Source organism: Calidris pugnax, unplaced genomic scaffold, assembly GCF_001431845.1.
Source record: "Calidris pugnax isolate Ruff unplaced genomic scaffold, ASM143184v1 scaffold17, whole genome shotgun sequence".
NCBI classification, from domain to species: Eukaryota; Metazoa; Chordata; class Aves; order Charadriiformes; family Scolopacidae; genus Calidris; species Calidris pugnax.
Window position 1 is genome coordinate 5,147,871 of NW_015090794.1, and position 13,816 is coordinate 5,161,686.

General features: G+C 42.3%; 1 protein-coding gene across 3 annotated transcripts; it reads right to left on the minus strand.

Annotated features, from left to right (window-relative positions):
* Positions 1 to 13,151, minus strand: LOC106884854 (acyl-coenzyme A synthetase ACSM3, mitochondrial-like). 3 transcript variants are annotated; one of them, XM_014936559.1, is made up of 14 exons: positions 13,054 to 13,151; positions 9,632 to 9,892; positions 7,992 to 8,202; positions 7,053 to 7,260; positions 6,672 to 6,815; positions 5,745 to 5,901; positions 4,699 to 4,778; positions 3,830 to 3,953; positions 3,209 to 3,289; positions 2,405 to 2,506; positions 1,184 to 1,311; positions 966 to 1,065; positions 395 to 514; positions 1 to 236 (listed from the first exon to the last, which is right to left on the minus strand). In XM_014936559.1, exons 2-14 carry the CDS (start codon positions 9,842 to 9,844, stop codon positions 150 to 152), a joined length of 1,755 nt encoding a protein of 584 aa, XP_014792045.1. In that variant the 5' UTR covers positions 9,845 to 9,892; positions 13,054 to 13,151; the 3' UTR covers positions 1 to 149. The 3 variants fall into 3 exon arrangements, with proteins under 3 accessions (XP_014792045.1, XP_014792044.1, XP_014792047.1); XM_014936558.1 differs by lacking the exon at positions 13,054 to 13,151 and adding an exon at positions 10,931 to 11,632; XM_014936561.1 differs by lacking the exons at positions 2,405 to 2,506; positions 13,054 to 13,151 and adding an exon at positions 10,931 to 11,632.
* Positions 13,152 to 13,816: the final 665 nt, after the last annotated feature.

The window sequence follows — 13,816 nt, forward strand, 5'->3', positions numbered from 1 at the left end:
GTACTATTAGTGTAGCACCTAGGAATCAGCTACGAATTCATTCAAACCTAAACTAAGAAGAACATAGTAGAAAACCTTTTACTCTGTGTTACTGTGTAAATCTGCAATCTTACTTTGTAAAAAGTCCCATAAAAAAGCAACAAGTACGTTTAATCCTTTCTCCACTCCTTCTGGCGCAGTTCATTTCTTCTGATCTTCCCACTAATAGTTTTTGGCAACTGTTGAACAAACTCCATCTATTGAGAAAGGGAGGAAATTACAATATGTCATAAAATACAGTGTACCAAAAATTTAACATTTTCTTAACCTCAGCAGCATAGGTTTATAAGCCACATACCAGTTAATACCCACTCTTTAACGGTAGTGAAAATTATTTGGGCATTTGAGTACTCACCTTCCTAGGATACTTGTACGGAGCAGTAACTTTCTTAACATGGTCCTGTAGCTCTTTCATCACTTTGTCCGGATCACGTGAAGCGTAGTCAGGTGTTAAAACAACAAAGGCTTTCACTACCTAAAGAAGTTATGGGAGCAATGGTTTAAATGCCAATGAAATAGTATTACACAACAGTAAGATCTGAAACTTCAACCAAACATTTACAGAGCAATGTATAGGGCAGCTACAGAAAGCTTTGCTAAAGTCTGTGGGTGTTCACTATCAATCTGGACTGTGCAGGCAGTTCATATACATTTAAGGCAAAAAACTAAGTATTTCAATGACAGGGAAAGCTTCAAATGGTGCTTTTGTTATATGGGATTTGGGGCAATTGCCCTGGGGTCTTTTTTTCCTGTGTGGGTTCTTCAGTGTCTGATAGAGTAGAAATGCCGACTTGAATTTATTTAGTTTTAATTTAAAAAAAAAGAAAAACAAATCCCTGGATAGACATATCCCTTGAAAGCTGGGCTTTATTAGCTCCAGTATGCACAAAGCTACTTAAATATAGAAGTGTGTTTAACTTGTTCACCTCTCCCCTGATGGGGTCTGGGCTGCTGACAACTGCTGATTCCACCACCGCAGGATGCTCCACGAGGGCACTTTCTACTTCAAATGGTCCGATACGGTACCTTTAAAACAGAGGAAATGGCTTTTAGTTGTATCTGATAACACATAAACATAACTTCACATCTGAATCACCTATGTTATTAAAGTTTAAGGATTTATTGTTAATCAGGCTTAAATTACCCAGCAGAATTAATGACATCATCAGCTCTTCCAACAAACCAGAAGTACCCTTCCTCATCCATAATTCCCCTGTCTCCAGTGACATAAAAGTCTCCACGTATTGTCGCCTCTGTTTTCTCTGGATCATCCTAGGAAGGATTAAATTGCATTTTACTTGAAAACTACATGAAATTGCATTCTAACATATTTAGCATATAAATTACGGTGCAGTCAAATATTTAAAAATTTCAGCTTTTCAGACTGGTCCATGCTGTGGTCATGTGCATCGGATTCAAGTGGGACATTATTAATGGAAAATTATTAATTCATCATTACTAAGCTACAAAACTAGCTATAAAATTCATAAATTGTAATAAATGTCACAGACTTAAAATTTTAAACTCATTATATTATACCCCATGGCTATAGGAACCACTGAAAGTTTCAAAAATATGGAGGCTTATGGAACTAAGAATTCACTTTTAGATTATTATCCTTTAATGATATTTTCTTTTGTATTTCTAGCATCTCCTATCCTGAGATATTTTTTTTTCACCCCCAGAAAAGTTTTGGCTCAGCACAGTGTAATTAATAAGAGCAACTGATAAACATTTTTTCTACAGCAAGTGCAACTGATTTCTGCAAGGATTTTTCTAGGCAGTATGTATGGTGGTCCTTTCCCGCATGCTTGGTGCTGCTCAGAAGCCCTGATTATAGGCTGATACTACCCATAAAATTTAATAAGGTTTCCTGGTGTCAGAACTGAGAGCACTGTGCATTTGTTCTACCAGTTGCTGGGCTGGAAATTCTAGCCATGGCAAAAAAAAACCTGAAATCTTTTGCTGTGCATGAAACGCTCCCTGATGCTCAAATCTGGAGGGAAGGGATTTGAAGAGTGTCCCGCTTCTCAGATGGGAGCTCTAGCCCTTAGGCCAAAGAGTATTTTGGGATCTGGGGGTCCTTCAAACATTTTCCTTTATATTAAGAAACTAACAATCAAAAGAAAGTGGATTGTCCTGCCTAGCAAGTGGATTTTAACTTGCTAGGCAGGACAATCTCACCAACAATCTCACTGTTTGTATAATTAGACCAAGCATGTGCAGGAAAAAAATGTAAATCCCTCTTTCCTCCCCACAGGTTTTCAGACCAGTGAGCAGAGTATATGCAAATGAAACGGGGCACTGGATTCCTTGTGATGGAGATTTAACAGGATGTCTACTCTAACTGTAGAAGTATTCTTACAGCATAGCAAGTAAAAAGAAAAAGCGATCTCGTAGGTTTTACTCTGATGGCAATATCTCCTTCTTTTCCTGGAGGCAGAATATTACCGTTTTCATCTATAATCTAAAAATAAACAAAACACAGTTTTATTATCTTGGAGCCAAATTAAAAAGCATTAAGTTAAGATTCTAAAGATTATAAAATTTTGGTGCACCTTTTAAAAAAGTACTTTATGTATTTTATTGGGAAATGATTTGGAGCAGTAGAGGGTCTCACTCTGACAACTGAAGTGTAAGATTATTACTAATCCCCTGTACTTTGCATTATGTCTTTTACCTGAGGAATGCCGAGTTCTGTGCAAACACGTAATGAAGACAGTAAGACCCCGGGGAGGATCATAAGTAATGGGGTGAGGAAGCTTAAGAACTGAAAGAAATATACTAAAAATCTTAAGCCATATTGTGAATTGATCTGGTACTAGAATTTGTTTCAGCAGTTTTGTTATCGCCAGGAAACATTCACTCCCACTCTGCCTTAACAATTTAATTTCTATCAATCACTGCCTTAGCCTTTGGTATCTAACAGTCGGTTGGCAGCGGGCCGTCAGCTCTGCTGGGGAGGATGGTGCAAGAGGGAAGTCCAGTTGCTTATTTTGCACACTCAGTTTAGGGCAGTGCCATGCACTTCTTTACTCTCTCATTCCCTGCTGAATGACGGTACAACTCTGTGTTTTCACACCTTAAAGTCACATTAAAGGCTTTCATGCCTCTTTAATGGAAAGTGATTACCTGCAAGACAGAAAGAGAGTGACCAGATGTACAGTACCTTGACATCATACCCCGGAGAGGGCTTTCCCATAGAGCCAGGTTTGATTTTCATTCCCTTAAAATTTCCACAGATCAGCACCTGTAAAAAATGGTGTTGGGTTTGGGTTTGTTTGTGTGGGGTTCTTTTTAAAATTTAACTGTGGCTTGTATATTCAGTCTTTAGCTTACTTTTAAAATACTCAGCCAATATTGTGTATCTCTATGAGAAATACTAATTGTCCTCATTATACTCATAAATCCAACGATTAAACTTCAAGAAATAACCTGTGCCCTCAGAATCATGCCCACAGCTCCAGGTAACGTTAATGACTGCTCTCAAGATAGATTCTAAAGCACAATTTGGAATGCACTGGTGAGGAATATACCCATTTTGTGTTAGTTCCCAATCCAAAGCCCACAGGAATGAAAAACAGTCCTTGGATTTTGGGTGAAGCTGTTATGATTGTTCTACGACTTACAAAACCTACATTTTTTCAATGTTGCTTATTGCAATTGACTTTTCCCCTGAAAGTCATAACTGTATAAATGATTTTAATTGCTTTTTCTTGGCAGCCTGAATTGAATTTATTGCTGTGTCTGTAAATCATGCATTTTTACATTTCTGTAAAGCAGAACATACTGTTTCTGTCTGTCCATAGCCTTCGTGAATATCCAGCCCTGTCTGTGCTTTCCATTCCTGCATGACCTCAGGGTTGATGGGCTCCCCAGCGCTCACGCAGTGCCGCAGGCTCCTGAACGTGTAGCTTAGTGGGAAAGAGAGAACAAATAACTGGCAGTCACCTGTCTGCCATGTCCCATTCGCTACTGTATTCCTGTATTGTGGGGTACTTTCTACTAAAATAAAAATTTTTACTGAGTCCTGTTCATTCCGTTTGAACTGCGTAGTGTTAAACAAAAACAAATCTGAAAAAAATGCAAATAAAAAAGAAAAAAAATCTGGTTTACTTTGCATAACTTTAGAAAATCTAATGATCAATATACTGTTACTAACCCTAGAATCTCAACCGGGGTCTAAACTGAAGAGAAATAACAAAGTTTAATCCTTTAATCCTAATGACAATAAAAACTCACTGAAGAGTTAAATGAGGCCAATCGGTCTGTCATATATTTCTCCAAGCTGTGCTGACACACATTTCTTGTAGCTTATAGGAATGGAGGAACAAGTGGAAAAACAAAAGGAGGGATGTGATTATAAAGGACTTCTGAAGTTAATCATGGTACGACAGGTATCCCATTACATCCTCAGCTAAACTGCTTCTCCAAGTCCAATGCGAGTTCACTGTAATTTATGAAATCTGAGATGGTTAAGCTGTCCCTAAATCTTTATTCTGACTTTGTTCCTCATACTTAAGATTCAAAATGTTGAGAAATAAATGAGCTGTGTCACTGTTATGCCATTGTAAATTTGGAATAAAATGAAGGTAACACGAGCATTTGGTCTACTGTTTTGATCAAATACACCAACACGGATACTCTGCTTTTGCTTACCTGGACAGTTCATGTTGCACAAACATTCGATAGGCAGTTGGAGGAGAACAGAAAACAGTTATGGGAAATCTTGACAGAGTCTAGAGAATTAAAAAAAAAAAACAGTTTAAAACGTAAATGTTGCCAATATACCGAAACCTGTCAGGTCTCATCTTCGTTGTAAGAGATAATATCATGATCTCTGCATCCAGCTTATGAAACACACGAGAATAAAACAGTAAGTGTCCTAAAAGCAGTTAGCAATGTACTTGCCAACACCAACACACAGCAGTTACATTTAATTAGTTTCTTTTCAAAACAGAATGTGCATAATTTTACAATTAGTTCCACACAACAAAGTTTGTTGCTCTTGAAAGCTTTACAGTTTCTCTTGCAGAATTTCTTCATAAATGCAATTTAATTAGAAAACGAGTAAAACCATCAGGCTACTTTTCTAGATGCTCTGTAGCTATACAACTGACAGTGTTCTTCAACACACCCTAACATTAACTAGCAATTTCCAGCCATCTCGTTAACATGGATATGCTGATAAAATCATTCCATTTAAAATGAAATACAGTAGTCTTTTATCAAACGATGAAGAGTTGTGTGTGGAGGATGTAAGAGAATATAACATTGGTGTCCTTTGTTAAAGAAATTCAACCTTGCTGCCTCTTCACTCCTTAATTTTTAATTACAGGTGCAGGCAATGGTGCAGGCAACCGAAATTCTCATTCATCTGTTATTGTCACTTATTTTAACAACAACAAAGATCTCCACAAATCCCAGAACAATTTCTTGTGTACTTCACTTTTAGGCCAATAACATTTACAGGTTTGTGCAGTCAAATCCAGAGCAGAGTATATGGTTAAACTCTTTGGATCTCAAATAAGCTCTTGTTTTGGGGTACATATTTGCAGCACTCACTACTTAACTGATTGTTTGGTTATCACCTGGTGAAAGTTCTAACTCTGCTGCATGCTGCCCCCGTGCAGCGCCAGAGTCAAGGAGAACCTGGGCAAGACCAGCCAAAGAGAACTGTTTGCTGTTGGGCTCTCCTCACTCACCTCAAAGACAATGCTTGGGTCGAAGTGTGGCATCTTATGGACAAATACACACGCCCCTTGAATCCATGATGAAAAAATGCTGCTCCAAGCTGACTTTGCCCAGCCCGTGTCTGATGTATTCCAAAATATGTCTGAGGAAGTCAAGTCCAGCCAGTACCTGGTAACACAAGGAAGCGGTTCACAGTTTCTATTTGGCAGGGACAAGGCAAATATTAAAATATCAACAAGAGATGTGCCAGTGAAGCAAATCCATCACTGGTTGTCTTGGGTAAATGGCAATTAGAAAAGGCTGAATTTCTGAGCAGGAGTTAAGTCACACCACAGTGAGGATGTCATCGGGATGGGCTGATGCTGCATTTTTGTAAGGGAAAAATTATACTGATGGATAAGCTAACGCCACCTGAGGACATGATGTTGTATGAATATGTATGAGATTGCTGGGATTTTGTTGAACTCATTTTTTTTGTTTACTTCTAGTTTGGTATTTTCTGATTTGTTATTCCTTGTCTGTTAGAGTGAAGTGCACTGCCATATCAATTTTATAAACAACGTTGCTTTATAAATTTAAAGATTCAGAACTATCAGCATTTTGTTCCTGCAGGAGCTATGTTAAGCCAGACACACATGAATTCAGAAGCCTAACAGACCTGTGCTTTTTCCTGTTTTATGGTACAGACTTCATTTACCAAAAGTTAAAGAAAATGTTAAAAAGAAGTTAGTGTCTACATTGCTGCTACATTCACTATACATTAAGGCAGCTGGACTCAAACTGTTTTATGAAAAAATCCCACCACTCCTTGGGATGTAGAACAACTGCTCTTGTTTAAACTATTGAAACAAAAGCTTCCATTAAAAATCTTCTGTTTCTCCTCCTTTTGCTATGTGACCAGCTAGAGAAATATGTCTGATTTAAAGTGATATCTGTACCTTCCACTTGCTGTGAGGCCAATACCATAGCTGCTGTGGGAATGTTCAGTCATTTTTGGAGAACCTGTAGTTCCACTGGTAAAATAGATGGCCATCGGATCTTGACACTTTGTGGTCACACAGTGGTGGTCAGAAGAAGCATTTCTTAAAATAAGCAAAACAATGAATAAACTGATTTGAAAGGGTGACTTGCACATTTTAAAAAATATTTAACCAAAATAACTGAGCAATCAAAACTGCCATCAACGTTGATGTTTTTCCACTGTGCAGTCTGAAAAGGGTGAAAATATATTGGCCTGTGCCAAAGTTTCCTACTGAAAACAAACCACTGTGCTTTTCTTTCATTACTGCTGAGGTGCTTTCACAGCGGTATTTACTCACTTCAGGAGATCTTTAAAGCTCAGCCACCCTTCTCTGTGGCCCTCCGACACAAGCAACTTGAATTTCAGAGACTGGCATTCAGCCCCAACCGAGTCTACAGCTGGTGCCACAGAATCATCAGTGATGATACACTTTGCCTTGGATTTCTGTAGTCGATGAAGAATGTCCTTTGCTGTCAATTGCTGTGTGCCAGGAATCAGGACAGTTCCTAAAGGGAAGGAAGAGGAATGGAAAAACAGCCTCAACATTTCAGAATAGCACTTGCACCTACAAGCAGACTTCAGCTTACTTTGCTCTTTTAAGTGGGACAGAGTGCTATACTAAAAGAGAACTTGGCCCTACATTTGTAAATACGCCAATTTCTTTGATGGATTAAATGCTATGTGAGGATTAGCACAAGTTAGCAAATACTACATTGAGCATGGGACAGTAAAAGAAATAAACAGAATTTTCTTGTTCTGAAAACACTGCCCCTGGAACATGCCATCTCTGGACTTAACTTCTTTACTGGTAAAGATAGTTGTTGCCTCACAAGGCATACTGCTTGTCTTTGTGAGGGACCAAGACATTCTGGATGGTAAATACTGGGAAGCTGAGTATTTAACAGATCCCACAAGTGAATGTGTGAAACACTTCATTAAGTGTGTGCTAATTTCACTGCAAGTTAGCAAGGGGGTTCATTTGTGATGTGTCATAAGTGCTGGAAAGAGAAGAATGACAGAGCCATATGGACTCACAGGGTTTCCTTAACAGCCAGAGCATGTGCCAAAGTCCTAAAAGCACCAAAAAGAAAAAACGTGGTATAAAGAGTGGTTTTGACCAGCATGACACTAGTTCATCCTCATCAGCATGTTGGTAGTTCTTGAGTGCATTAAATAGCAAGGATTGGTTTAAGTTACAATTTCTGTACCTACATATCATTTCTATGCTTTTACTAACCTGTTCTCATACAAGCCACGTTCACCAGCCACCACTCCGGGACCCGGGGCAGAATCAGAATAACTCTGTCTTGCCGTTGCAGACCGCAGGCATCAGAGAGTACATTTGCCACTTTCCTGGACAGCACTCCCAGCTCCTCAAAGCTCCACCGCACCTCTCCTCCGGCACCATCTACCCACCATAACGCAGGGTTTTTAGGCTTTTTTCCCTCCTACAGAACACGAGGGTACAGTACAAATGCTTCATTTTAGAAACACATTGCCTTTACCTTAAGACCAAGGAAGAAAAGCATTCATCACTTATTCAGTGCTGGAGAAACCTGTTGATGCAACAGAAATTCACCACTGATTTCAAAAGAGGCAGAGAACTCTCCCTTAGAAAAAGCAGCCTATAAATGTCATTTAGAAAATTTAATTTGTATTCCTTTCCTGAGTTCTTAATCTCACACTCTGAAGAGGTTTACAGTGATCAGGACAGAAAAAGAAGAAGAATCTTTTTGGTTCAGGTCACATCAACAAAGCAGCTGATGAACATGGGTACCTCTGTGTTGTGCCCCACAGTCTCCTGAGCTGTCACAGCTCATGTTCAGATTCATCTGGAATTGGGCCTGTCTGCTACTTCTGAAAATTAAATCAAACTTTCAAAAGCATAGCCCCACACAGTGTGACCTTTAATCAATGTCTCACGTGAAGTGATTTAAAATGTATGTATACAATGCGTCTTAAAGGGGGCCAATGCATTTAGTAGTATAGTAATAGTATAGCAAGTAACCTCCTGAGCAAAAAATTCACTGGGGCAGCAAGAACATGACACCTTATTATCTATTTGAAGGTATAATAACACTAAGGTTCATTTTCAGTGGAGCAGATTTTATCCATGCACTTCAGAGGGAAAAACCTCTTCTCCAGAGGCGTTCCGTTCCCCATTTACAGCCTGCCAAAACCGGTTTTACCTGCAAAAGGAACAATTGTGTCAGATGGGTGATACCTCTGCTTTGTTCTTGCTGCCAGGCTGGAAATAACTGCATTTAGCCCCTCATCATGAACAGCCTGAGCCTGCAAAATCAGTCCTACATCCATAGAGACCAGACATTCATGGTAAGAAAAGTGACAGAACCATACTCCATGGGGTTTTTCAATATTCCCTTTCCTTGTGTAGATCTCACATCTGGTTTGGTGTTCAAAGTTTTTCAGTTTTGTAGATTCCAAGTCCCTGGATGCAAAAGATTTCACATTTGGGATAGGTGGCTGAGGTTTGACATTACACTGTATTTATTATTCACTTTACAGGCAGGCAATGACACACACAGAAGTCAAGTGATTTTCCCCGCACATCCAGGTAGGGTGCATGTCACAGCTGATGGGGGAGGGTTTAGAGTGGTTCAGTTCACAGTCTCATTTATGAGACACCTATTTACTCACATTTGATCTCACTGGAGTTACTGATTAAAGGAAACAATTTGGTCTGGTGGACAGGGCAGCATGTGGCCTAAGGGATCTACACGTTCAACCTTCATGAGATGATAATCAGATTATAATCAGAACATAACCCCAGTGTCTTGGTCATTGGATTTGTCAGATATTCAGCATTAATGATCAGCATTAAATACTTTGTAATCAGAGAAGCCAATTAACCATTACCTTTTCCACTTCAGTCCATCTGTCCAGCACATCTCTTGCAAAGTTGAAGTACTCTGGCACCTCTGGTCTGTACTGTTGTTGCATGGCTTCATAACTGAAAGAGGCATGAACTGTGTAGCTTCGGCTACAAAGTCGGAGACATCTTCGCAGGGGAGCCCGCAGGGACACAGCACTTGGGATTTTCAGTGAAAAATGCACAGCAGCAAGAGCCATAGTAGTCTCTTCAAGGCTATTCCTTACTGATTATCTCTCCTAGAAATGCTACAGTGAAACAGATACAAACCTGGTATTAGCCATATGGTTTCAGAACAGCTTTTACTACTACACAGTGGAATACACAACAATCCCAACTGTTAATTGGAGTAACTGCTGAAGACAGTTCCAGTTCAGCCATTGCGTGGCCCCTGCTCTCCACTGACCATCATGCAGCTGAAACCCTGACCCTGCATTCAACCAGCAGCACTCAGTCCTGTCACTCTGGCAGCCTCCTGTAATTCATGTTCCTTTCCTTGCCACAAGCCCCACTAATCTTGCAGATCACATTTCAGTTGCCTTATACAGCAGAGAGGCACCGAACGCTGCCCAAGCACTTCAACTCTGACTTCTGTAAATGCAATGTCTGCTACTGACTGACAATGCAGAAGTAACAGCGTGAACCAAAACATTGCAGAGATTACCCACCAATCATGCATTAATTACTGGCTGACCACAGTGTCACTTGGTACAAAGATATTTACATTTTTTCTAGTTTACAAGCACGGGGGATATATTGTTTGCCAGGAATGAAATGAACGGAGCAAAGCCCTGAAAAGATACTAAATATCGATGTTTTAAGCATTATTTTGGTGTGTGATCAGCAAAAAGCACCATTTTATGAGACAGGGTAAAAGACTCCCTGAAAAAGGATCCGAAATGCACAGCCTTACTTCTCAAAGAGAGTCAACTTAGCAGGAAGTCTGAACTTAGCAGGAGAACTCTGAAGTCATTATTTTCATGCATTGTCAACTGTCTTTTATTTACAAAATAATATAAACACTGCTAGTTCCTTACGGAATTAATAACTATCCAGTCATAAAATCATGGGAGTTTAGTTATTCAGTGAAGCACACAGATGGTTTTTTGGATCTGTAACATTCAGCCTATGTATGACAAACACAGGAGAGAAACCCAGCCAAATGAAGGACCGAGAGGGACAGGGAGAAGAGGGAATGTGGACAGACAAGAGGCAACTCAGTGCTGATCCAGTGCCAGAAAATGTCCTGACCACCAGCTTGCAGGGGTGGGCGGAGGGTCAGTTACCTTGTCAACAGGCTGTCAGTCCCAACTTACTGCCTCTCTGCCTTGCACTGAAGCGGAGCCCTCTCAGTGCTGGGATGTGTCATGGCTTTGACTCCTTACACAGATCTCAGACTCTGGCCACATGCCAGCTCTTGCACCATTAGTGTGTCCAGCAAATGACTCCTGTGTTCCTTACATGTACTTTGGACTCACACAAGGGTCAGCTAAGTCCAGCACAGTAAGAATTGCCAATAGGTTTCTGCACAGCTCAGTGGAGGCAGAAAGCACGAGTCTCAAATCTCTCCCGTTTCCTTCTCCTCCCCTCTTCCCACCCACCAGCTCATGGAAGAACACAATTGTCAGGCATTGCTACAGCCAAATCACATCTGTTAACCTCTGGTTGGGGCCAGAGCAGCAGTTCTGGAGCAACAGGAGCAACAGCCTGCCCAGAGGGTAGCTTGGCAGTCCTCAGGTAACCGCAGCAGTTCAGCTCATGAGTGAGCACTGATTCCTGGGATGCTGCAGCTGGTGCCTGGAGCAGCTTTGTTAACACCTGATGACTGGTGAGGCTTTATAAGCGCCCTGCCTCACGTTCAGAGAGCACACAGTTACGTGGTGCTGCAGCACTGCTGCCTCCTCTGCTCCGCACCTATGGGAAAGGCAGGAGGGAATGTGTGCCATCCCCTCTGCCATCCAGGCAACAGCCCAGCATCACTGTGGGCATGGCTGTGGCACTGGTGTGTGCCTCTATCTTCAGCCTCTCCTGCAAGTCATCACAAGGGAGCTAGTCGTAGCTATAGCTTAAATTCAGACATCAAGACTCATAAGAGTTTGTCTGCCAGAGCCCTAAATCGCTCCTGCTATGTCTCCATCCTCAAACTGTGGCTCTAAGGTCAGCAGAGAGACAGCTAACACCCATCTGTGTCTTTAGAAGAGAACAACCTTCTGGGTGCTGATCACTGAGGGTGATTCTGGCATGTGGGTCCTGTACTTTTGCCAGAACTCCTTCCTGGGGTTCTGCCCATGTCTGTTTGTAAACAGCACCCTCAAAGGAGATGTTAACCAGCTCCCTGAAATGTTCACTGCAGCAGAAAGAAACTGATTCAAAACATATTCCCCCAAACGACTGCCTAGTGCCTATGGAGACCAACAATCAGTCTGCAGCAGTGACATTTTAAACAGCTCTCTGAAATGCATGTGACACAATCCTCCCAGAGGAAAGGCAGAGGAACAGACTTAAAGGAATTCCCTACCTAGATGATCACATCACAAACATTAATGACAGCAATGGCTTGTGACAAGTCAGTGAATGTGCCAGGAATATGTAGGCAAGAAGGTTTCCAGTTTAAGAAGAAAACCATAACTTCCACAGTGACCTAACCTATAGCCTATTCTTTTGGTAGGACATATAGCTAATCTCCAGAGCACTGATGGGTATTTCCAAGTCTCCCAGCGCTTTTCACCACAGAAGCATCCCAGCTATGTTCTGAGTGGGTAGCTGTATTTCCTCTGCACCACTCACAGCCGCCTGGAGAAATTCTTCCTCCCCTTTCAAACATGTCCTGACATGCCCAGCTCCAGACACTATCACTGTAATTCACCCAAACTTCCAGTCTTGCACACAACCCCAGCCCTGCAAAGATTTAGTGACTTTTATGTGTGGTCATTAATCCCACTGACGTCTAACAAACGCTGTAGAATTGTATGAGCTTCAAAGGCTTTGCAGTAATAGAGTTTCAGATAAAACACCCCCTCCTGTTCCAGTTGTCACTCATAAATACTTCCATCAATTAATGAAATTTCCTTTTCTTACTTTAGCCCCACTAGATTCTCTGGATGTAAATAATCTGATAGTCCTGTAGGATATCGTATTATTGTATAGCTATTCATTTCATATTGGATAGTGAGGCCTCCAGCAGCTGTCTCCTCTACCTGTTCTCACAAAATGTTGAGGAATTTAATTTTCCCACTCTTGAGTTATTGCAGGGAGAGGAGGCTCCTAAGGACAGAGATGCACAGATTCACCTTCCTTCAGAAACTATGCTATGGCATAGAAATGCCAAAACCGCCATTTTTCTATAGATAGAAAACCCCACTTTTTTTCTGTCAACACATGTTCTCTAGTATCTCAGGCCTACGTTTACCTGTATAAAGAGTCTCTGTTTCAGCTACTCCCGCTACACCATGACACCTCCAGGAGCTCTGTATGAAGCCGGGGAAGCGGCTGCAGCCCGGCTCTCCCTCGCAGGGGCTGGGGTTGGCGTTGGACACAGCGCTGTGCCACTGTGGGCCACGGCACCCGCCACAGGACTGCGGCCTGCTGCTCCCCGCGCTTCAGCGAGCGGCCGGCCTCTCCTCTCCTCTCCTTCTCTCCTCTCCCTGGCCCACCGTCCCTCTCCGTGCCGGAATCATTAACACAAACCCAGACTTTAATCCTGGAGCTGAAGTTCAGGGGAAAAGAAAAGCACCAAGGGCTACGAGTGACTGAGTTTGGCCACAGCTGAACGCGCCGAGTCCATAGTACTGTGCCTGGGGAAACCGCTCAACGTCCTCCCCCGGCCCGTGTGAAGTCTGAGCTGAACTGTAATGTTCAAGGGCGGTTTTTGGGTTGTTTTGTTTTACCTCCAAGGCCACTCCACCACCTACAGCAACACCGGCTGTGAGGGGCGCCTGGAAGCTGCCTGCGGGCCTCACTGGGGATCCCACCAGCTGCCGGGGCCCGGCTTCCTCGGAGCAGGACGGCAGCACCGGGGTCTGCCCGCCGCCCCGTGAGGACGTGTCGGTGCCGGTGTCGCGTACCCGCCGCCTCCCTCAGCGCTCCCCGGCGGGGCTGTGAGGGGGCGGCGGCCGCTCGCCGCCGGTCCGCGGCGGGGCGCTGTGCCCCGGCGGGCGGGCGCTAGGGCCGGG

Excerpts from the sequence above, each read along its gene's own strand:
- LOC106884854 (XM_014936559.1), bottom strand. The coding sequence starts at position 9,844 with ATGGCTCTTGCTGCTGTGCATTTTTCACTGAAAATCCCAAGTGCTGTG. Across the intron at positions 8,203-9,631 it reads GATGGACTGAAGTGGAAAAG|GAGGGAAAAAAGCCTAAAAA; the intron begins GTAATGGTTAAT and ends CGTGTTCTGTAG. Across the intron at positions 515-965 it reads CAGACCCCATCAGGGGAGAG|GTAGTGAAAGCCTTTGTTGT; the intron begins GTGAACAAGTTA and ends TAACTTCTTTAG.